The sequence below is a fragment of the Bidens hawaiensis genome, unplaced genomic scaffold (genome assembly GCF_021521415.1).
Source record: "Bidens hawaiensis isolate Kalapana, Puna unplaced genomic scaffold, B.hawaiensis_p1.1 tig00057784_1, whole genome shotgun sequence".
In the NCBI taxonomy this organism is placed as follows: Eukaryota; Viridiplantae; Streptophyta; class Magnoliopsida; order Asterales; family Asteraceae; genus Bidens; species Bidens hawaiensis.
This window is the reverse complement of record NW_027500419.1, coordinates 21999-44355: the sequence shown is the minus strand read 5'-3', so window position 1 is coordinate 44355 and position 22357 is coordinate 21999. Positions and strand designations below refer to the sequence as shown.

Below are 22357 nucleotides of genomic sequence, written 5' to 3'. Positions count from 1 at the left end.
GTACCCTCTTTCCTCGAATATTAGTAGGGTTCGGTTCCCTAGTTCTCGAATATTAGTAGGGTTCGATTCCCTTTTCGTTACCATACAACCATACATCATACCTCGAGTATTATTAGGTCTCGGTACCCTCTTTCCTCGAATATTAGTAGGGTTCGGTTCCCTAGTTCTCGAATATTAGTAGGGTTCGATTCCCTCTTCGTTACCATACAACCATACATCATACCTCGAGTATTATTAGGGCTCGGTACCCTCTTTCCTCGAATATTAGTAGGGTTCGGTTCCCTAGTTCTCGAATATTAGTAGGGTTCGATTCCCTCTTCGTTACCATACAACCATACATCATACCTCGAGTATTATTATGGCTCGGTACCCTCTTCGTAACCATACAACCATCCTTTCCTTCTTTTATTAACTTTATCACATTCATACACATAAGCATACATATCATACTTACCTTATACTTAGCGTTACAACCTGACAGTACGTGCAATATCCGAAGATCGTTCACGTACCGTCAAGCCATCATTCATACATATCACATCATTCACATAAGGCATACACTTATCTCTTAGGATAAGCGTATTAACAAACATATCGAGTATGCACACAACCCCGAAAACATAACACATAAATGGGGCTAGAAACTCACCTGAATCCTGTTACGCTCTCCGTTAATAGTTATCCCTTTCTTCAGTTGTGCACGGCTAACTGTATAATATTTACACGTATCAATTAACTACTACTACTCATGTTGTATTTCTATCTTTATATGACCCACAACGAACGGGGGTCCGGGGGCAGCGCCCCTGGCAGCGGGGTCTAGGGGCGGCAGCCCCTAGCAGGGTCCAAGGGGCAGAGCCTCTGGCTGGGGTCGAGCTGCCAGGTCAGCTTGGAAAAATTTTATTTACATTAACTGTCTTAACACATTTTCCATTAGGTTTTTAATTTATTTTCTAAGCGAACTTAACTTTAGGCGAAGTTAAACCTTAAGCGAACTTAGCTTTAGGCGAAGTTATCAGTTAGGGGAACTTGGCCTTAGGCGAAGTTACCAGTTAGGCGAACTTGGCCTTAGGCGAAGTTACCAGTTAGGCGAACTTGGCCTTAGGCGAAGTTACCAGTTAGGCGAACTTGGCCTTAGGCGAAGTTACCAGTTAGGCGAACTTGGCCGTAGGCGAAGTTACCAGTTAGGCGAACTTGGCCGTAGGCGAAGTTATCATTTAGGCGAACTTGGCCTTAGGCGAAGTTACCAGTTAGGCGAACTTGGTCTTAGGCGAAGTTACCAGCTAGGCGAACTTGGCCGTAGGCGAAGTTAAGCTTTGAAGGCGAAGTTAAGCTTTTGCAGGCGAAGTTGCCCAGTTCGCAGGCGAAGTTGCCCAGTTCGCAGGCGAAGTTGCCCAGTTCAGCTACGGGTTTGGTTCTTATCAAGCATTTTGGCGATTTTAATACCCTTGTTGTGGTTCGACATCACCCACTAACGTTCCCTACCATTTTCGGTCGTATATATATCCCGTATATACTATAAAGCTTGGATCTTTAAGCTTAAGGACATTCAAAAGGCTAAACGTTCAATAAAACGTAAACTTTAAAGGTCAAGAACATACCTTTAGCGCTCGTTCGATCTTGGTTAGCTTGTTTATACACTCTAGATCTCGTGTAATAAGATCTAATACCAACTAACGTTTACTCTCTCTCGGGTCTTGCTCGTTTATGGTGTGTGTGTGTGTGTGTGTGTGTGTTTGGAGTGTGTAGAGATTATGATGGAAATGAAATGAGGGTTTAGGGTTTTAGCTTGGTTTAGGGGATATTTATATCCCTTAAAGCCCATGGACCTAAGGCCCATTCTCATTTAACCCATCTTAATTAATCTAAGTCCATGATCCGTTCTTTACTCGACATTAATTAATTAATAACGCGAAATCACTAAACGTAACTTTCTTTATTCAACATTATAAATTTTAGGATGTTACACAGTATAAATAAGTTATTACTTACGTAATTTTTATTCATGAAAATCACTTACTACACGTTCATTCAAAGTAGTCCCAAATTCTTGTAGATTTTGGTTCTATACCAGGTCCTCCAACTTGTTGAGTTATCAATAATACTGTTACTTCATTATCAAGCAGATATTGTTAGTTTTGTAAAGTATTGGTTTAAGTGTGATAAATATATCTTTATGTTGAATATGATGTATGATAGACGGTTAATAAGACTGAGATAAAACAAAATTATAAATTGCGTGTTAACGGGTAGGTTCGTTTTCAATGACAGATCCATGATTTTTTTTTCTTTTTTCACATGGATCGCTTATTCGATATTTGAATGTCGCTTAACTCGACACCTAAATTGTAGGTTCGGGTCGGGTCGGGTCGCACAAATAATGACAACTTATCATTTTAACTAGTAAAGCTAAGCACAATTATGAGGTATATCCCAACCACGTGTGCCCGCACATCCATCGTAACATTCTCATTTCTGTTACCTCCATCTTTCGCACTTGTGCCTTCTTGATGGCCCAGCAATATGCTATATGGAACAGATTGATGGGCCATCAAGAAAGCACGAGTGCGGAAGATGGAGGTAGCTGAAATGAGAATGATACGATGGATGTGTGGGCACACAAGGTTAGACCGAATAAGAAATGTTGTGTTTCGGGAGAGATTAGGGGTAGCGAACATATCAGACAAGATACGAGAGTGGAGATTGAGATGGTTTGGACATGTGAAGAGAAGACATTCGACGAATCCTGTTAGATCCGTAGAAAACTTGACTATAGAGGGGAGGAGAGGTAGAGGACGACATAAATTGACTTGGGATGAGAAGATTATGCGTGATTTGATAGACATAAACATCTCTGAGAACATGGTTGGAGATAGGAATTCTTGGAGAAGTATGATTAAAGTTAAAGATTTTTAGGGACAAATGAGTACCTTAAGGCTTCTATTTACCTTATTTTGCCCACACACCATATAGTATTATTAATATTTTATTATTACTATTATTGTTTTTATTATTACTATTTTTATTATTATTAATACTATTATTATTATTATTACTATTTCATTTACTATATATTGCCTCATACATATGTATTACAGAGCTGAGGGTATCTCTGAAAGCCACCTCTTTATCCCGTTGGACAGAGGTACGGTGTGTCTACATCCCATCTTCTCCAGACCCTACTTATAGCTTTGCTGTTGGTGAGACTAAACTAGGTATGATTGATTGATTGATCCCAACCACAAATAAACAATACATAGTTAAATGGTTTGTCATAACAAATAAAAATACATAAGTGCATGATCGAATTCAATAGTAATTGTTTATTTTGCTTTTCATCTTGTTTTCAGATGTATAGTTAAATGGTTTTCCATAACGAATAAAAATACATAAGTGCATGATTGAATTCAATAGTAATTGTTTATTTTGCTTTTCATCTTGTTTTCATATGTGTATTTTTAACAGCTAATGTTACATCTCTACCATATATAAAGGAAGAGTGAAGGACCTCTTAAAACTTAAGAGGTACAAATTGTATTGCATAAATCGCAATACTTGATGCATGTCTTAAGGTAGTTAGGAGGACATAGTAGTCTTTTGGCAAAATCAAACACACATTAAAAACAAACTTACATTAATAGTCCCTCAACTTTAGTTAACTGCTTGTAAATATAAGTAATAATTACAAATTTGGCACTTCATCTTTCCCTTTATATATGACAAGTTATTTATTTTTTTTTGTTACTACTATATCTTTAAATATATTATGATTTAAAAAAAACGAACCCACTGTTGCAACATGCTTATTTTTGTTGACGTTTTGACATAAAATTTGTTTAATACCGAGTTATTGATTATAATGTACAACTCATTAATGCATCAATGTACAAGTCACTTGATAATGAAAAAATATTGTGATTTAATTCACATTAAATACAATTTTTAAATCTAATTGAAAAAACCGTGCCATCCAAGGCCAAATTATACAGTTACCACCTTTATTCTAGGGTCAATTTGTATGGAATTTCAAAAGAATGCCATGAAAATCTTCAACAAGGAGATCAAATGATAATTTTACAAATTTTATTTTCTACTTTTATGGTTCATCTATTATTCTATTCTGAATTTGATTATTTAAAATGTATTTAATGTTTCATTTTTATTTTCTATTTTTATGTTCCAACTATGCTATTTTATGCATACAACCTACCATTTAGTGACCACCTTTATAATATATATATATATATATATATATATATGTTAGATATATATATATATATATATATATATATATATATGTTAGTGTGTATTCATGTAGAGTGAAAAGAGAATTTCGTTTTTTTTCCTGTATATATGTTAACTAAGTGTATAAGGTGTTGTTTGCATGGCATAAAAGAGGATGGCAAGTGAGATGTTTTTCACTTGTAACCCGTATTGCAACTACATCAGCCTAATAGTCAGATCTGAGCCAAACCTCGACCCCAATGAAACCTGTAACAGTTTCTTGTTCTGGACATATCGTATAGCATCAAGCTTAACAAATTGGTATTCTTTGTTTTGCTACAATTTAGTTGTATACTTTGTTTTGCTGCAATTTAATGCTATTGTTGACCTTAATGTAACATTTTTAATCTTTTTAATGAATTTATAATTTTAATTTTTTAAAAGCTTTGATATGATTTGCAGGATTCTTAAACAAATTCCCCGCATGGTCTAAATATGAAATCATATGACAGTTAGTAGAATAATTACAACTTACAAGCATATGAAGGAAATGATCTTCATTTATCAAGACATATTTCATTCCTTTTAATACTTCGTAAGTGTCTATGCCCGTGTAACAGGTACCATTACTTATATTTGTACTTGAAGCCGTTATGATGAGATTGTACTCATATAGATCATAAATTACACGCTTCATTAAATGCAGTTTTTGTACTCAAACGAAACCAAAAAAACTTAAATAAAAAACTGAAACGAAGCGACAAAAAAAAACTTGAAAAAATCAAAACTAAACCGAAACCGACCTGAAACGAAAAACTAATTAAAATGAAACCGAAATGAAATGAAACCAAAAATCAAAACTTAAAAAAACTAACAACAAAAAATACCGAAACGATACAAAAAAACTCTGAAATTAAAAATTAAAAAAACTGAAACCAAAACTTGAAGCTAAACAAAAATAAATAAATTGAAGCTGAACTCTTTAACGAAACTAAAAAAACGAAGCAGATAAATCGAATAAATTGAAACCGAACTGAAACGGTGCAACTGAAACCTGAATCCATAAACCGAATAAAATGAAATCGAACTGTAACCAAACTAAAAAACTGAAACCAAAATCAGAATCTGGAACGAAACCAAAAAAACCGAAATTTGTGCATATGTCGATTTAGGACAGTTTTGGGCTCAAAACTTACTCACGAAATAAACGGGTCATGCTCAGTTAAACAAGGCGAGCTCGGTTCACCATCATTATTTTCATTTGTTTGCGTGGTCCATTACACTTTGGTTTTTATATCTTTAAGAATATATATATTTGTTCATTTTAGAGTGGTATGCTAATGTTTATTTTGTTATTGTTTGTTTTTAGTGAGATAATGTTAATGTTTCATCATCATCAAAGTTCACGGCTTATGGCACAATGGAGCATATATCTTTTTCTACACAAGCAGAACGAATCATTTAAGTTTTCTTTGTTACTAAAAAATAAAGATTAACCCAAAGGCTTGTCCTACCTTCATCATAATAATATGCTTTTTTAATGGATGAGCTTGAAGCAAGAGTTTCCTTGGTATCAATGCTCTTTTTTTTAAGAAAGTTATTATGGATTATTATCGTGTACTTTTCCATATGTATTGGTATACCAATCTTTCTACGAAGTTAATTTGATCTCACGGGTTGTTAAAGTTGCTGATTTTGGAGTCGCTAGGTTGCATGAATCTAGAGTACCGACTATAGAAACACAACATATAAGTGGGTGGCGCTCGAGGTATGACTATGCTTTTATGTTAGGTGCAGCCATGATTCTTGAACCATTGCTCAAATATTGGATTAATTGGGGCAATACTAATTTGTATATGGTCAGCAACCTAAGAGCAATTTTAGAAAATTATACTGGTATTATTTTGAGAAAGAGTATGATAGGAGTTATCATAATAAGACTTGGAAAGTGTCACTACTATGGAAACTTAAAAAGTTTAGTGTAGTCATTACCTTAATGAAAATACTAAAAGTACACAAACTAATTTTTGTAACTCTTTCTTGTGTCCTTGGATTTTTATTTTTAAATTACAACCTAAGAAGGCGATTTGTCTATCACCCTTAGCCATGCTGGTAGTTTATTTTATTACTTTTAAAATATTTTTTGTTGTATTATTAATTATGTCGATTAGAAACAAATATTTAATGGTTTTTTTTTCCAGCAGAATAAATATTCTGGCAGTATGGGAAAGTGCTAACAGTACTTGTAGCGTGTAAGGGTAATGTTTTTGAGATGATAATATTTTTGGCATCTTTAAATTATTGGTATGACTAACATTTATGTGTATAATATTTATATTGTTCAGATATATTTATACATTATATGGTGTGAATCATCTGAATATAAAATAAGCACTTTTTAAGTAAAAACTATCACTTATTTCTTAACTTGATTTGGGTTTAAAATTTTTTGTGTACGATTTCTAAGTCAATTTATGTGGTTTGTTTCTTACGACATATAAATGGTGAAATTTGGATGCTTGGAATGATGAGTTTTCTTTACAAAAATTTTTGCAACAAACTTTATTTACTAAAAGATTTAACCGATTTAGTTTTAGATGGGTGGCCTCGAGTTCGTGTTGCAGAAACCAAGCAGGTGAGCTGATTTGATTCGAGGTATCCTAACTGTTTCACTATGTTTTGTATATTTTTGTTCAAATTTATATCTTCATTGATTAGCTTGTTTTTATTTTTATTCTCTGTCACAAAACTAAGTTTTAACAATTAGTGTAGTGGTCTCTAGGGTCAAAGATGATAGGAGTAAATGAGTAGCTTTATTATTGAAGTATGGGCAAGCCTAGAAATTGCAGTCAGAACAACATAATTCAATAGTCGAGTGAAAATGAGTTTATGTTAAAATGAGTAATTATATTACGGGCCAATATTGATTTGGGTCAAAACAAGTAATTTTTAGTACGAGTTAAAATGAGCATGTTGACTTGCAAACAATAATTTTACAATAATTGAATACTTCTTTTTGGATATTTACAGATAAGATGAACCCGAATAAGTGAGGAAGCTGCAAGACCTCGCTCCAAGTATGGACAAGATAAGATTAATGTTGTAAAAAAAAGCTTAGTGTAACACTATTATTGCTATTAAGCTCATAGTTAAGGTCTTCAAGCTTGCAGCAAACAAACACATCTGACATGTTGGATTTCAGTGTTGTCTATATACTTCGAAAACAAGCTGGGGTATGACAAAAGCTTTAAATTTATGCCAGCTGGGGCTTCAAATGCGTATTAGATTTTCATGGTTATGATTTATGCTATTGTTTTAAATGAATAGAATGTGTGAATGTAGGTTGTAGGGGAAATAAAAATAAAGGCTCAGATAAAACTGTGTTTCAAGACAACGTAGGTAAACATGTGGTGTAAGATCATTCCAGTTGAAGCCCATTGAAAATGTATTGCCGGTTCTGAGCGAAGATTGTTGAATAGGAGGCTAGATACATTAATGGACCAAGCCAAGTCTGAGCATGTACCAGCACCAATAGGAAACGAATGCACACTGAAACGTGTGGGTGATGACCACTAACAAAATACTTATACAATACATCACAAGCGAATTGATAAACTAAAAAAACACGTGTTGCAAATTGTCGACACCGCAGTGTCGCGCGGATACCCTACTAGTTTATATTTAATTATAAGACTAAATTACATGCATCAGATTCCTCTCTTGGATAGGATTGAACCCAGAACCTCCCATTTAAGATGCTTGCGTCTTTACCATGTGAATTAGGCTATACCCATTCACAATCTAACAATCCCAATCTCATGTTATAAAATTAATTTATCTCTCCTCAATCTACATAATTTAATTCACCCCAATCTTTTACACACATTCACAACCCATTCCAACTTAAAAAAGTATTTTTTAACGAAGTCCGTTTTAAATAAAATTTATGTCGGAATGTTCATAATTTTTTTAAGAAATATCGTGTATTTAATTATTTTTTTTAGTTCGAATATTAAAAGTTAATTGAATAATTAAGTTATTGAGGGTTAGTTTGGATTGCAATCTGGGTTTTGTTCTACCAACCCAGATTGCCAATCTAGATTGCTTTATTTTCTTTTTTAATTTTTTTTTTAACTTTTGGCAAACCAATCTCATTATGAGATTGCCAATAGAAGTAGTCTTAGTCCCATAATGACGTTTTCAAATGTGGTACTAATTTTAAAAATTCCAAGAGAAAACCTTAATATAGAAAAATAAGAAATATGCGGGATTTGTTCCCCAGTAACCTATATATTAAATCTGCCTATGTCTTTGTAAGTTTCTATACCAAATAAAAGGAATATGAGACCATTTGCAACGAGTCTAACGCCCACATTCATCTCAAGTACATCACAATGCCTCACACACCATTGATCCTGTTATGGAATGGGTTGGCGCCTATGTGATCAAGTTATGAAATGGTTTGGCAGATGAAATGTGGAGGTGGTTGGGGAACCGCCCCGATACACAAAATCTTAGGGTTTTACATGAACGAGTTTTTGATTACGGGTGCTTTTATATTTAGCCAGCGTGAAATGAAAATAGACGAAAAACAAAATAACATTAATTTCAACTTTTACATTTCTCTTAAAAGCGTAAATTATCATTTCCGTCCCTGAGTTTTGGTCATTTATACAAGTTTCATCCAAAAAAAAATATTCATTTTTCATCTAAAAATCTCGAGGTTTCACGATATTTATTAATTTCGTTCAAATCACTAACCCCATCTATTGATATAACACCATTACATTATTTATACCGATTTCAAGCACCACACCAACACTACAATGAACCGGTATCAACCCGAACTAAATCCTACCGCATCGCACTTGAAATTCTACATATTACCAATTTAAAAAGGTATAAAGTACCTAACGCTTGTAAAAAACCAACAACAAACTAAAGTAGAGGGGTCCGTAAGTATATATACCCAACCAATATAAATCATTTCCAACGGCGGCAACAACGACGGCGATGAAACGATGCTCCGAACAACAATGACCGCCGTATTCCACCACCCAACCACCACTAAGCTCCACCGTCATCCTCTCATTAACATGTTCCATCAAACACCACTGTTCCGCCGTCAAATCTTTAATTACCCTACAAAAATAAAAACACTCAAACCAATCTTATCCTCCATCACCACCACACCTACACTTCCCCCAATTTCAACCCACCTTAATAATAATAATAATGGTTTGGATATTAATTACTTATCCTGTTCAATGCCTGACAGCAGCCGGCGGCTCAAAGTAGCCGTGCTTCTGAGCGGCGGCGTGGATAGCAGCGTGGCGCTTCGGCTTCTTCACGCTGCTGGTCACTCCTGCACTGCTTTTTATCTCAAAATTTGGTTTCAAGTGAGTGGTTGTTTGAATTAATGTAACCCTAATTTTGTTGTTATTGTTGTTATTTACTCAATTGAAGCTGTGAAAGCAAGTTATTAGATAATTTGATGCATTTGAATGCTATTGTTGTTCATGTTCTTTATGGTCAAATTTAGGGTTTGTAGTCAATTAATTAACTAGTTATATAGGGTGTGGATGAAACCGGGAAACCCAAAGAGAAACAAAAACAGATGCTTTGGTGCTTTCGGTTTGGTTTTGGTATTTAATAGAAAAAAATTGAGTTGAACTGAATTTATAGATTTTCTAATTTTATTATAAGTAGTTTATATGAATTTAATAAATATGTAGCTTAATTTCGAGCTCGAGCTTGAACCCACCTTGGCTTGACTCATGAAACAACATTTATCAATGACAAGAAACTAAAGTAGACGGAGTGGTGGTTTGAATTTAACTCTAATTTTCTTGTTATTGCTATATATTCAATTGAAGTTGTCAAGCAAGTTAGATGGAAATTAATACGAAGTTTAGATAATTTGATGCATTTGAATGCTATTGTTCATGTGCTTTAGAGTCAAAATGAGTCAAATTTAGGGTTTGTAGATACATGCCTTACTTTATTCAGGGGTGTTCACTGCTCATGAAATCGGGAAATCTGAAGAGAAACAATAACAGACGCTTTGGTTTTATGTTTTTGTAAAAACCGAACTTACGGTACAGTTTTCGTTAATATAAACCAAAAGAACCGAATATAATTTATAGATTTTCAATTTTTTTTTGTTAAGTTGGTTATAAGAATTAGTTAAATGTGTAACTCATTTATATTAGCCCAAGTGTATAAATAATCAATTAGCTATTAATTAACAAAATGATTTAGGATCAAATTCATGATTTTGGGCCAATTTTTATTTCGGCCCAAAATTTTCAAGCTCAAATGGCAACACCGAAAAAACCCGAAACTGGACGGTTTTAAAAGTTCAAAGACCAAAGTTTTGATTTTTGGTTTGGTTTTAGCCTAAAACCGACCGAAACCAAACCATGCACATCCCAGTTACTTATTTATATTCTTTCCTAATTACTCAGCTATTTCTGATACTAAACTTTTTTATAGGAAGATTTTGAAAACTTTTGGTCCCAATGTCCCTGGGAAGAGGATTTAAAGTATGCAAAAGCTGTTTGCAATCAAGTTAGTTTCTTCACATCTTGTATATTATTGAACTCATTTTGTCATCATATCACCCAAATTTCCTTTACTTTGTTTCTTCCAAGTTTGATGAATTGTATATATCAAGTTATCAAGAAACTTTTACAAATTGCTTCAGGTTGATGTACCACTGGAAGTTGTACATTTGACAGATGAATATTGGGACAAAGTGGTATGTAACAGCAACCTTATTCAAAAGATCATATCATCATTGAAATCATATTGTTTTGCTAATCATATTTGACACACATTGTTGCAGGTATCTTACATTATTGAAGAATATAAATGTGGTCGTACCCCTAACCCCGATGTTCTTTGCAACACAAGAATCAAATTCGGTGGGTAATATTGGTAATCATTATTTTGCTTCTCAACTGTTGGCATTTTATTTATTTAAATTTTACTTTTAAACTTTAGGTGCATTCATGGATGCCATAAGTAACATGAATTTTGATTATGTTGCTTCTGGACATTATGCAAAGGTTGTTCACACTGTTACAAATGAAAACAACCAGCTTTCGTTTCTCGAACTCTCAAAAGATATGGTAAAGAACTAAAGATACGCTTGTTATCCGTTTTATGACTTTTATCATTTATATAATATTATTTTTAATTGTTTTCCAGGTGAAGGATCAGACCTACTTTCTTTCATATCTGTCACAAGCTCAGCTTAAAAGACTTGTGCTTCCCCTTGGATGTATTCCAAAGGTAAGTATGCTCTACAATAAATGCACAGGGCCCGTGTATATGTACATGAATGTGTATGCATATAATATCTTATATATAAATTATTATTTAATCAGGATGAGGTTCGCAAGCTTGCTAGAAAATTTGATTTGCCCAATCAAGATAGAAAGGATTCACAGGGAATATGCTTCCTTGGGAAGGTATGTTTTCCTTGTTCATGTTTGTTCGTTAATAGTATAAACGAACGGCTCACGAATGTAAATGAACACACATATAAATTTCATAAATGTTTTCCTTGTTCATGTTCGTTCGTTAATAGTATAAACGAACGGCTCACGAATGTAAATGAACACACATATAAATTTCATAAAAATATAATATTTTGTAACTGAACTAAGAGTTTTAAATTAATATATAAACAAACAAACACAAATGAGCGAATGTGAACCAAGAATATGAATGAACAAACGAGACATGTGTTTATGTTTGTTTGTTTAACTAAATGAACAACAAAAATTTGTTTTATGTTCTTTTGTATAATTAAATAAACCAAAATAAATGAAGTTCCAGGCTTCCAGTTCCATCTAAACGGTTCACTGAATAAGTTTAGACAAGTTTAGCGAATTTTATGTATAATAAGTTAGTTACTGACTTTAATGGAAAATAAGAAAGTTTATTGGTACCTAATATTATTGCTACCTTCATCGAAGTGTTTTTATTATGCAGATTAAATTTAGTGAATTTGTGGCAAGACATATTGGGGAAAAAGAAGGTATAATATTGGAAGCTGAGACAGGGGATCTGTTAGGGTCTCACAAAGGCTTTTGGTTTTACACAATTGGTCAACGTCAAGGTTTGAAACTTGCGGGTGGGCCATGGTAATATTTGAACTTTCACCATTATATCACATACTTGTCAGCTATTATTTCGATCTTAATGATTAATTAACACATAATGCAAATTTATTATGCAGGTATGTTGTTGAGAAAGATGTTAAAAATAATGTCGTTTTTGTATCAAGAAATTATTACTCTGTTGACAAACGAAGACGGTCGTTTCATGTTGGGTCATTTAGATGGATTAGTGGATCTCCTCCTCGCCACCTCAATCAGTTGAAATGCAAGGTAATTTAAATAATATGCCCGAAAATTTGTCAATACTGTCTGAAAAGTAAGTAATTTAGCGAGTTGGATAACAGGTCAAAATGGGTATGGGGTCATGATGGTTTAGGTTGACCCTATAAAACTTTTTATCTGTTATTTAGTTCTATAAATATTTAATGTATTTATATGATTAGGTAACTGCATATTCAGATGATGGTGATTTTTTTAATTAACCTATTTAGTGAGTTGGATAACGGGTCAAAATGGGTATGGGTTGACCCTGCAAGTCTTTTGTCCGTTCTTTAATTTGTATAAATAACTACCGATTTTATAAAACAAAACCTAGTTAAAAGTTCATAAGCAGTCAAGTAGTTAATTCATTCAAACCATTTTCTTCATTGCTAATTATTTATATTTTACCTCTTTTGACTTTTTATCATTAAAATATAATGTGGTCAGTTTTGATCCACTTCCAATTAAGCTCTTTACATTAGGCTTGTCAAATGAACCAAACAAGCACGGACGAGGCATGTCCGTGTTCGTTCGTTCAACTTTAACCGAACAAATGATCAAAAAACTATCAATTAAACGAATGAGGTTTTCTTGTTCGTGTTCGTTCTTTAAGAAAATGAATGTGTTCATGTTCGTTTGTGAATGGTATAAACACGGTTCACAAACTTAATTAAGAACATAGATGAGCGAATATAAACTAACATAAAGTAAACGTGAACATCATATTGTCGTGCCTAGAAAATTAATAAAAGTAGACTAAATTGTAATAGGTAATCTTTTAATATCATCAAACTAGACCTATTTGTAATGAACCTAAAAAAGTTAAATGAATATATATACAAACGAACCTAAACAATTGTAAACTAGCGAACATAAATGAACGCATTTAGACGAATTAACATAAAAGATTTAAGCGAACGAATGTAAACGAACGCTCACCAACATAAATGAATGAACAAGACGTGTTCATGCTCATTTGTTTAGCTAAATGAACAAAAAGTGTTGTTCATGTTCTTTTTTTATTAAACAAACGAACTTCCGCGGAACGGTTTACTGAAGGTTCAGTTTGTTTACAAGTCTAGTTTACATTGAATCTTCAAATTTAACAAAATAAATTAAAGCCCAACGATGAATACTACACAATTTGTTAATAACATATTTGACAGGTTCGCCACGGGCCTGATTTCTACAACTGCACTTTGCACATAGAAGTTACAGAAAACGGGACCGAAATTGGAACCGTTCAGTTACCTGAAGATGATCAAGGTCTGGCAGCGGGCCAATTTGCAGCGTTCTATGAAGAACAGGTTTGTGTTGGATCGGGTGTGATCTTGGAATCATGGGACGATAATGGGTTTCCCGTTTGTGAAAAGGCCCGGGAAATTGCAAGACTGGAAGATAAATCCAAGCTCGGTAAACCCGTCAAGATTAAGCCAAAACCAGAAGATTGTTTAAGGGCTTCTGTTATGAAGATTTGAGATTAGTTTAGATCCAGTTTATATTTTGGTGTATATGTATAAGGTGTATGTGTTCTTTAATCTATTGGAATAATTTAAACTAGTGTTAATTGTTATATCTTTAAAGGATATGCCAATTTTTTTTAATAATTATAGAAATATTATTAACAAGTACTTTTAAGGATGTTGTTGTTGATATGTCGTGAAACATTGCACATGATGTCTTTTAAGGATCATGAGAATCATAGATACTCTTTATTCGGATTGTATTTCAATAAAAACATTCAAACGATTTACAATGAAGTGGCTGGTAAGCGGGCAACAAGCTGCGCCACAACCCCTTTTGGATAGCAAACCTAATCCTACTAAAAACAAAGTTTCGGTTCTTATGAACCGATAAGGTTCCTATGCACTATGTTCACTCTAGTTGCACATTAAACTATCCACGTCTCTGAGGGTTAAAACACTCCGACATATCCGACATATCCGGTTAGCTGCCACTTTAGACTTAATGTAATATGTCAACTTAATTTGATATCATGCTACTCGTTTGATGTTATACCACACGTATGATTTAATCACATCCTAATTTTCAAAATGTGTGTGTACGTAAATGCTGTTAAAGTTTACCCATAAATTTAATAATATTATTTATAATTGTTATATAAACGAAGGAATTGAACTTGCTATTACAATTGAGTAGATTTTTTTTAATCACGAAAATAAGTCTAGAATATTTTTTATATAGTGATTTTACTAATGAAGGCAACTTTAATTTTTTTTTAATAAAAATGAACCAACAAAATAAGCATAAGCAAATAAAAAACATCTTATTAGTTCAACTATTAGGGTCAAAACTGTGATTTTCTATATATGATAGAATCACATCCATAATTACTTGTGTTTCTCATAAGCTGATTCAATCCAGGACTTTTACCTTTCTCTCAAAATCCTTCACGGTAATTATTATTATTTAACCATGCTTTTTAACTTACTTTTTTTTACCCTAAATCTTTTTTTCTTTGGCTGATGCAAGTTGAAATTGAACTTTATTGAACCTCGTTTCTTAATAATCACCTGTAAATCGTATGTTGATTTTTGTTTAACTTATTTATTAAACTACCTGATGTAGTTCAACATCTAGTCCTCGAGACAGAAATGTAAGTCGGTTCATGTTTTAACCCGTCTTCTTTTGATGACCCATTTAACCCTTTATCTAAGACGGGTGATAACAAGTTGTAAACATGTTAATCGAGTTAGTGGTTGGGAAATTATGGTGCAAACATATTATAAACAAGTTAGTTGATTGACATGCTTAAGCAAACGGGTTAAACAAGTCAACATGAGCAATTGAGCATGGCCCGTTTAATGAAAAAAGGTCAACTTGAACACAAAATGCTTTTTTAATGGGTTAGATTCGTCGACCCAAAACCTGATTAATTTCGTCTCCTATTTTGAGCATTAAAAAGCCTATTAATGATAATAATTACTAGAAAAGTTGTACAAGATCTTATAGTAAACAAAACATAAAAACTTATGCTATTTTTTGGGACTGTTTAGTGATTTTCTGAAATATGTGAAGACTACAACATTTAATACATATTTTCCAAGTTACATTTTATATGTTAATGAGTCCCACATCACTCAGCAAAGACTTCTAGAAGCTCTCTCTTTTTCTATAAATACCAATAGACAAGCTTTGGTATTTTTAAGTTGCCCAAACCTGGCCTAAAAACAAAAGTCCTTTGGCACCTGAAATGGTAACACAGCCTGTTCATGTCAACCACAAACAATTGTGTTCGTTGGGTGACTGCATCATCTTCCTTATTTAGAAGACAACCTGAGTGTGATTTCCTGTCTACAGAAGACGAACCGAATAAAGGTGGCATCATGTCTATGAAAGACATGAAGATTATTATGTGATAGCAAGATCCACTTAAAAAATAGATTATGACTCCGAAATAAAAAAAGTTGGTGAAAGCATTTGTAGATATTGTCCAGTCACTTTTAGTGACACTGAAATAACATATCATATTTACGAAAAAGAGCTTTTAACAGTTGTGAAAAGTTGTCAAAAGCTTTATTATTTTCTATCAACAGTTAGATTATTATTAAGAACTGACAATACACAGGTAAAAGCTTTTATAGAAAACAACTTACCTTCCAAGCCTGAGCATAAAAGATTAATTAGATGGCAAACTTTACTATCCGAGTACAATTTTGATATAGAAATAATTAAATATGACAAAAATGTCTTTGCAGATTGTTAGTTAATAAAAAAATTTAACTGTTAATAGAAAATAATAAAACTTTTGACAACTTTTCACAACTGCTAAAAGCTCTTTTTCGTTAATATGATATCTTGATTCAGTGTCACTAAAAGTGCCTGAACAGTATCTACAAATGCTTTCACCAACTTTTTTTTATTTTCGGAGTCATAATCTATTTTTTTAAGTGGATCTTGCTGTCACATAATAATCTTCATGTCTTTCACAAACATGATGCCACCTTTATTCGGTTCGTCTTCTGTAGACAGGAAATCATACTTGGGTTGTCTTCTAAACGAGGAAGATGATGCAGTCACCCAACGAACACAAAATGATCCATCTATAGGTACTTAGATGAATTAGTTGCTACATTTAAGTACGTTATGTGGTCATATGTTTTTGTTTTAGTACTGATGATGAACTCCATCATCGGTCTACCTATGCTGTTTTGCAGGTTATCAGAAGAACCATCTTCCAAGGGTCTAACCCCTCGTGGGAAACAGCTCTCCAACCCCTAGGTTACCAGTAATCGGTCGGGGTTCGACTGGTGTTTCTTCATTGGCGCCATCCGTGCATAAAGCTAGAACTACAATTTTCTCCAGTTTTTTCAAAACTTTCTACAAAAGATGGTTAGAGAAATTCCGGTAACCACAACCCCAGCTATTGGGGGGAATACCGGCAACACAGTTTTTACAAACACTACTCCGGCTACCGAAGCCGGAGCAAGTGAAGTAAATTTTACGAACACTACCCCACTTACTAAAGCAGGGGCAAGAGCAGTAAATGACCGCCTACTGGGATCCACCGATACCCAGTTCGAAAAACGAAGACTCCCCCGCCAGACTCTCGACGAAGTCAAGACATGGGCGGAGGCACGACAAAAGGAATTCCAGGCTGAGTTGAACGAACGCTTGCGTTCCGTGCAACAGGCCGATGAATTCGAAAACTGGGAGGATGACTCGGAGGAATCCGACTCCGACGCGAACCCTCGTCATAAGGCAAAAGGGAAGCGTAAAGAAACGGAAACCCAACCGAAAAGGCATTTTGGACAAGCCTTCAAACCAAAAAGCACAGGTGGAAGTTCACGAGACTTCTCCAAAACGTACAGACCGAACGTTGCAAATGCGGGAACGTCCAAATTTGCAAGGGACATTGCGGAAGCAATTGCCCCAAAAAGTGCCAAACAAATGCCCAACATAGGCACTTATGATGGTATGTCCGACCCAGACGACCATTTGAACAGGTTCATAGCAGGAGCAACCGTCAGCAACTGGACGGAACCCACGTGGTGTTACATGTTTCAAATGACGCTGGTGGGGGCTGCTAGGGTTTGGTTTGATCGTTTACCGGTTAACCACATTTACGACTGGGCAGACTTCCAGCAGAAGTTTAGCCAACACTTCAGCCAGCAGCGAAAGTATACCGAGGAGCAATGGACAATCCTCAAATGTATACGGGAAGAAGATGAATCTCTGCCAAACTTCATCACTCGCTTCAACTCAAAGAAGTTAAGTTTGGGCAATATCAGCGAGGATCTTGTTCGCGCAGCCTTCATCCAGGGCGCGCAGGACCCAGAGCTTATCCGCACCCTAACGGGTAAAGATGGAATGCCATCCACATGGGATGGCATCATGACAGCAGCTAAACGCTATGCGGAAACGGAGAAGCAACTGGGTAGAGACCTTCCGCAGAGCACAAACCTTTACACCCAGAGGACGAGAGAGGACAACGTCCTCACCGCCCGATTGAACAAAAAACGGAAGCAAGGCATTTGGCAGTCAAGGGTAAACTTTGACACCTCATCCGGCTTACAGCACCGATTGGGTGAAAGGGATAATGTAAAGCCGCACCGGAACTCCAGATGGACGCCACTTACCAAAAGCGTCACTGACATATTTGCTACTGAAGAACTCCCATGGCCAAAGCCTCCAGTAATCCGACATCGTCACGATGCTGATCGGAGCAAGTACTGTGACTATCACAGAACAAAAGGCCACAACACTGAAGAATGCATAGACGTAAAAGACATGGTCGAAACATTCGTCAGAGATGGGACGCTCGCACACCTCGTGGCGAAATAAAAGCTAAGCAGGCAGGCAGGTGCGTGTGGAACCATGGCTGGGGTAAACATGAATAAAAAATCAGCTTCAATATGGAGACTACATGCTGCGTAAAGAACGAGATCCCGAAACAGGTGCGTGTTGGCTCGATGGCACTCCTGTCCCAACATGGAAGGGAGTTCAATTACACAGTTTGCATGTAATCAATTCCAATTTGTACAGAAAAGGCCAAGAGCCACTTCTAATGGAAATGATTCTCTTTCAAACGTCGAAGCTGATGATTTACATTTATACTTTTGTACACACTAATATGCCGGTTTTCACCGCATAATTACAAAAAACGTCATTGCATGGGAAGGCGGTCCTACCCGCACGAACCCAAAAAGCATGATAAACCTTCACGCAGGTCAGTTGAAGGGGAAAAAAGTTTACCATATGAAAGTGCTGGTCTATCCGCATGAATCATTCGAGGGAACTGCACCAACCTATCAACAACCGCGCGTGGGACAGTTCAAAGTTCTTAAGAGGAAAAGGTAAACCTATACGCAGGTCAGATATGGGTAAAGTTATGCCATCCTACTAAGTGCAAGTGACGGGTCTACCCGCACAATCACGAAAGAGGAAGCAAAACTTCACACCTATTATCAGCCACGTTCAAAGGTTAACTTGTCCTCAACAGGCAAACCTTCACGCAGGTCAGTTGAAGGAGTTCAATTATTCCATTAAATGAAAGTGCCGGTCTATCCGCACGAATCATGAAAGGAAGATGAACACTAACCTATCAACAACCGCGCGTCGAACGGTTAAAACTATCCAACACTGGTGACGGCATTCACATTACGTGAAGTCGTTGCATGGGAAGGCGGTCTTACCCGCACGAACCCAATAACGTGGCAAACCTTCACGCAGGTCAGTTGAAGGAGTTCAATTATTCCATTAAATGAAAGTGCCGGTCTATCCGCACGAATCATGAAAGGAAGATGAACACTAACCTATCGACAGCCGCGCGTCGAACGGTTCAAAACAAAATTCTTAAAAAGGTAAGAAAAACCTACACGCAGGTCAGGTATGGGTAAAAGTTTTGCCATCCTACCAAGTGCAAGTGACGGTTCTACCCGCGCTATCACGAAAGAGGAAGCAAAACTTCACACCTATTATCAACCACGTTCAAAGGTTAACTTATCCTCAAAAAGTAAGAAAAACCTACACGCAGGTTAGATAAAAGTTAAAGTTTAGCCATCCTACCAAGTGCAAGTGACGGTTCTACCCGCACAATCACGAAGGAGGAAGCGAAACTTTAACCCACTATCAACCACGTTCGAAGGTTCTTATTCTAAACACTTGGAAAATTGCTATTTTAAACTAAGTATGCAAGTCATAAGTTTATAAAGCAAAGAATCCAATGAAAGGAATAACAATCGTATATTTCAATGATATATTACAACAGTGGCCGGGTAACTACCCGCCTAAAAGAAATCTATACAAAGCTAAGTCTATCCTAGCAGTGGGAAGGGATCTTCAGGATCAGGCTTCAGGGCCACCTCCGCTTGGACCAGCACCGTCAGAGCGCGGCTGCCCAAGGAAAGCCTTAAGGATGTTTAGCCCATCATCAGCAGCAGCAGCTTCGTTCACCTTCTCCACCACTGGATGCGGGAAGGCAGCGTACTGGTTCACAGCTTGGTCATAAGCAGCTTCAGTATTAACATTGAATAAAGGGAAGTTGGAGGGCGGAAAGCCTCTCTCAGCAAACCCTAGACCAAGCAGGAAGCCAGTCTTCTCCCCATCCTCATGAGAAGCGTTGAGGGCTGTGCTCATCGCATCGTCATAAGAGGTCTCCGAAAGGACCCGACGCACAACCTACAAGAGAATACAAGTTAGAACATTTTCTAATTACGAGCAGAAAGCGTAAAGAAAAAGTTAAAGATACCTGAGGCAACGCTTCTCGAAGCAGCCATTGGAGGGTAGCTTGACTTTCTTTGTAAGCACGTTCGGCTCCGCTCTTATCAAGGTTGGCAAGTTGAACTTCCTTGGCGGCAGCCTCTTCGACGCTTTTGAGTTTCCTTTCAGTGCGGTCAAGCACCCCCCTCTGGTCAAGGATCTCCTGCAGCTTCTTGGCATCTTCCATTGCCAAGGCGTCATGAGCATGCTGAAGAGCCTTTAATTTGCATTTAAGCTGCTCATTCTCTTCGCGAAGCGGCTCAGCAACAGCTTCAGCCTTGGCAGCCCTCTCAGTTGAGTTTCGCGCAGTCTCCTTGGCCAGCCGAAGCTGTTCATTCACAGCTTGGGCAGCCTTGGAGCGGGCCTCGAGTCGCGCCTGGACTTCAACCTCGAGGGCCTTGAATGCCTTCTCCTTCTCGGCTGCGGCAGCGGCCAACTGCCGGTTCTCCTCCCGAAGAGCCCGCGCTTCAGATACATCTTTGGCGCGAGCTGCTTTCAACTTGTCGTTCTCACGACAAAGCAGCTCGACGCGGGGCTGCGTCCGGGCCTGGAGAACCCGAAGCTCATTGGTTAGCCTACCCTCTTGGTAGCTAGCCATGGCTTCCCCCAACGCACCATGAGGAGCAGCGTGGCGAGCCCAGTCCACGCACTCCACAGGGGTGCGAAGGGTTGTTCCTCGGCGTATGTTCCATCTTGGAACATACACTTCATTGGAATCCGACACTGCAAAAGAAACAAAGGCAGTTAGGAAAAGATGATAAAAATATATAAGGGAAAAAGAACCCTACGTACCTGTAGGGTCAATAACAGGCCGATAGCCGCCAAACCCATCACCTGAACCTAAAGGAAATCCATCCAACAGGTCAGGCAGACGGGAAGGTGGCATAGATCGGCGGAAAGCCCGGCGCGTACCTGATGGTCCGGCCGTCGGTGCCGGTGGCGCAGGTATAGTGGCAGCCGCTGTGGAAGCCATTGTTGGCACCGCCTCCTCAGCAACGGTAACCGCCGGCTCCGTGAAAGATGCTGTAAAAATTGCACTCACGGCCGGCGGAGACACCTTCTCAGCTGGAACAGCCTCAGGAAGGCTGGAACCAGCGGAAGCAGGCGTAGACGCCTGGGTCGACGCCTCGGGAAGGCTGACCGAGCCTACCGTCATTGGCGGGGGAATACTTGCTCCAACTCCACCCTGGAATGCGTCAACATCCACACCTGCACAAGCAAAAGTGTTAGAAAATTTATTTGAAACAACAAATCTAGACAAGAATTATGGGGGTACTTACGGGGTTTCTTGAGCTTGAACGCACGGACGAGCGGGGGCGAACCCGATGGAGCCATCCTCTTGACACCGGTAACCGTCGTTGTCGCTGCCTCCCCGGAGGTAACAGCTACAGCCTCCGGAGCGGTGGTTTCCTCACCACCGGGCTTCCCCGCCACCTCTACACTATCTGACTCGGAGTCAGATAGGACTACCGGGCCGGCAGTGGACACCTTCTCCTTGCCCTTCCCGGCGGCAGCCTTTTTCTTCCGCACCAACGGAGGACCTTCTGCGGATTCCTCAGAAGAAGAAATGTCAACAACTCCAGCAGCAGGCACAGCATTGAGGGGTTCAGGGTAGAAGATAGGCTTACCTGGCCGTCGATGGCTCAGGATCTCTTGACCCGGCGGGTAAACCTCCACGAACCGACTCGCAGTTTGCTCTAGGATGGGCAACTCGTTCTCGTCCAGGGCACGAGTACCCATCCGTGCGGGACCATCTTCCTCCCGCGGATTCAGGAGCGATTGAAGATCGTTACCCTCTGAAATCAACAAGAAAGTTAGAAAAAATCGAAGTCAACAAAAATAAACAAGACATACCATAAGGGACAGAGTTCGAACCATATTCGAGGACGATCGGAACCTTATCCGCATTCGCCGCCTTCCACACCCGGCTCATCCCCAGCATCACCATCGCCGACTCCGGAAAACGGAAAACCGGGGACTGGACCCGGGATATCTTCGCGAACCATTCCACCTCCTCGTAG

General features: G+C 37.4%; 1 protein-coding gene across 1 annotated transcript; it reads left to right on the top strand.

The window, feature by feature from the left end:
* Window positions 1–9144: 9144 nt before the first annotated feature.
* On the top strand, window positions 9145–14263 carry LOC143602029 (uncharacterized). The gene is made up of 10 exons (XM_077079282.1): window positions 9145–9623; window positions 10720–10794; window positions 10931–10984; window positions 11072–11150; window positions 11230–11357; window positions 11437–11520; window positions 11616–11699; window positions 12226–12377; window positions 12473–12623; window positions 13781–14263. The coding sequence occupies exons 1-10, from the start codon at window positions 9246–9248 to the stop codon at window positions 14090–14092; spliced, it is 1497 nt and encodes a 498-aa protein (XP_076935397.1). The 5' UTR covers window positions 9145–9245; the 3' UTR covers window positions 14093–14263.
* The last annotated feature ends 8094 nt before the right edge of the window (window positions 14264–22357 follow it).

What these genes read in the sequence shown, in the direction of transcription:
- LOC143602029 (XM_077079282.1), top strand. Translation starts at nt 9,246, where the DNA reads ATGCTCCGAACAACAATGACCGCCGTATTCCACCACCCAACCACCACT. An exon ending in CAAAAGCTGTTTGCAATCAA is followed by an intron (nt 10,795 to 10,930) that starts GTTAGTTTCTTC and finishes AAATTGCTTCAG; the next exon opens with GTTGATGTACCACTGGAAGT. An exon ending in GAATATGCTTCCTTGGGAAG is followed by an intron (nt 11,700 to 12,225) that starts GTATGTTTTCCT and finishes TTTATTATGCAG; the next exon opens with ATTAAATTTAGTGAATTTGT.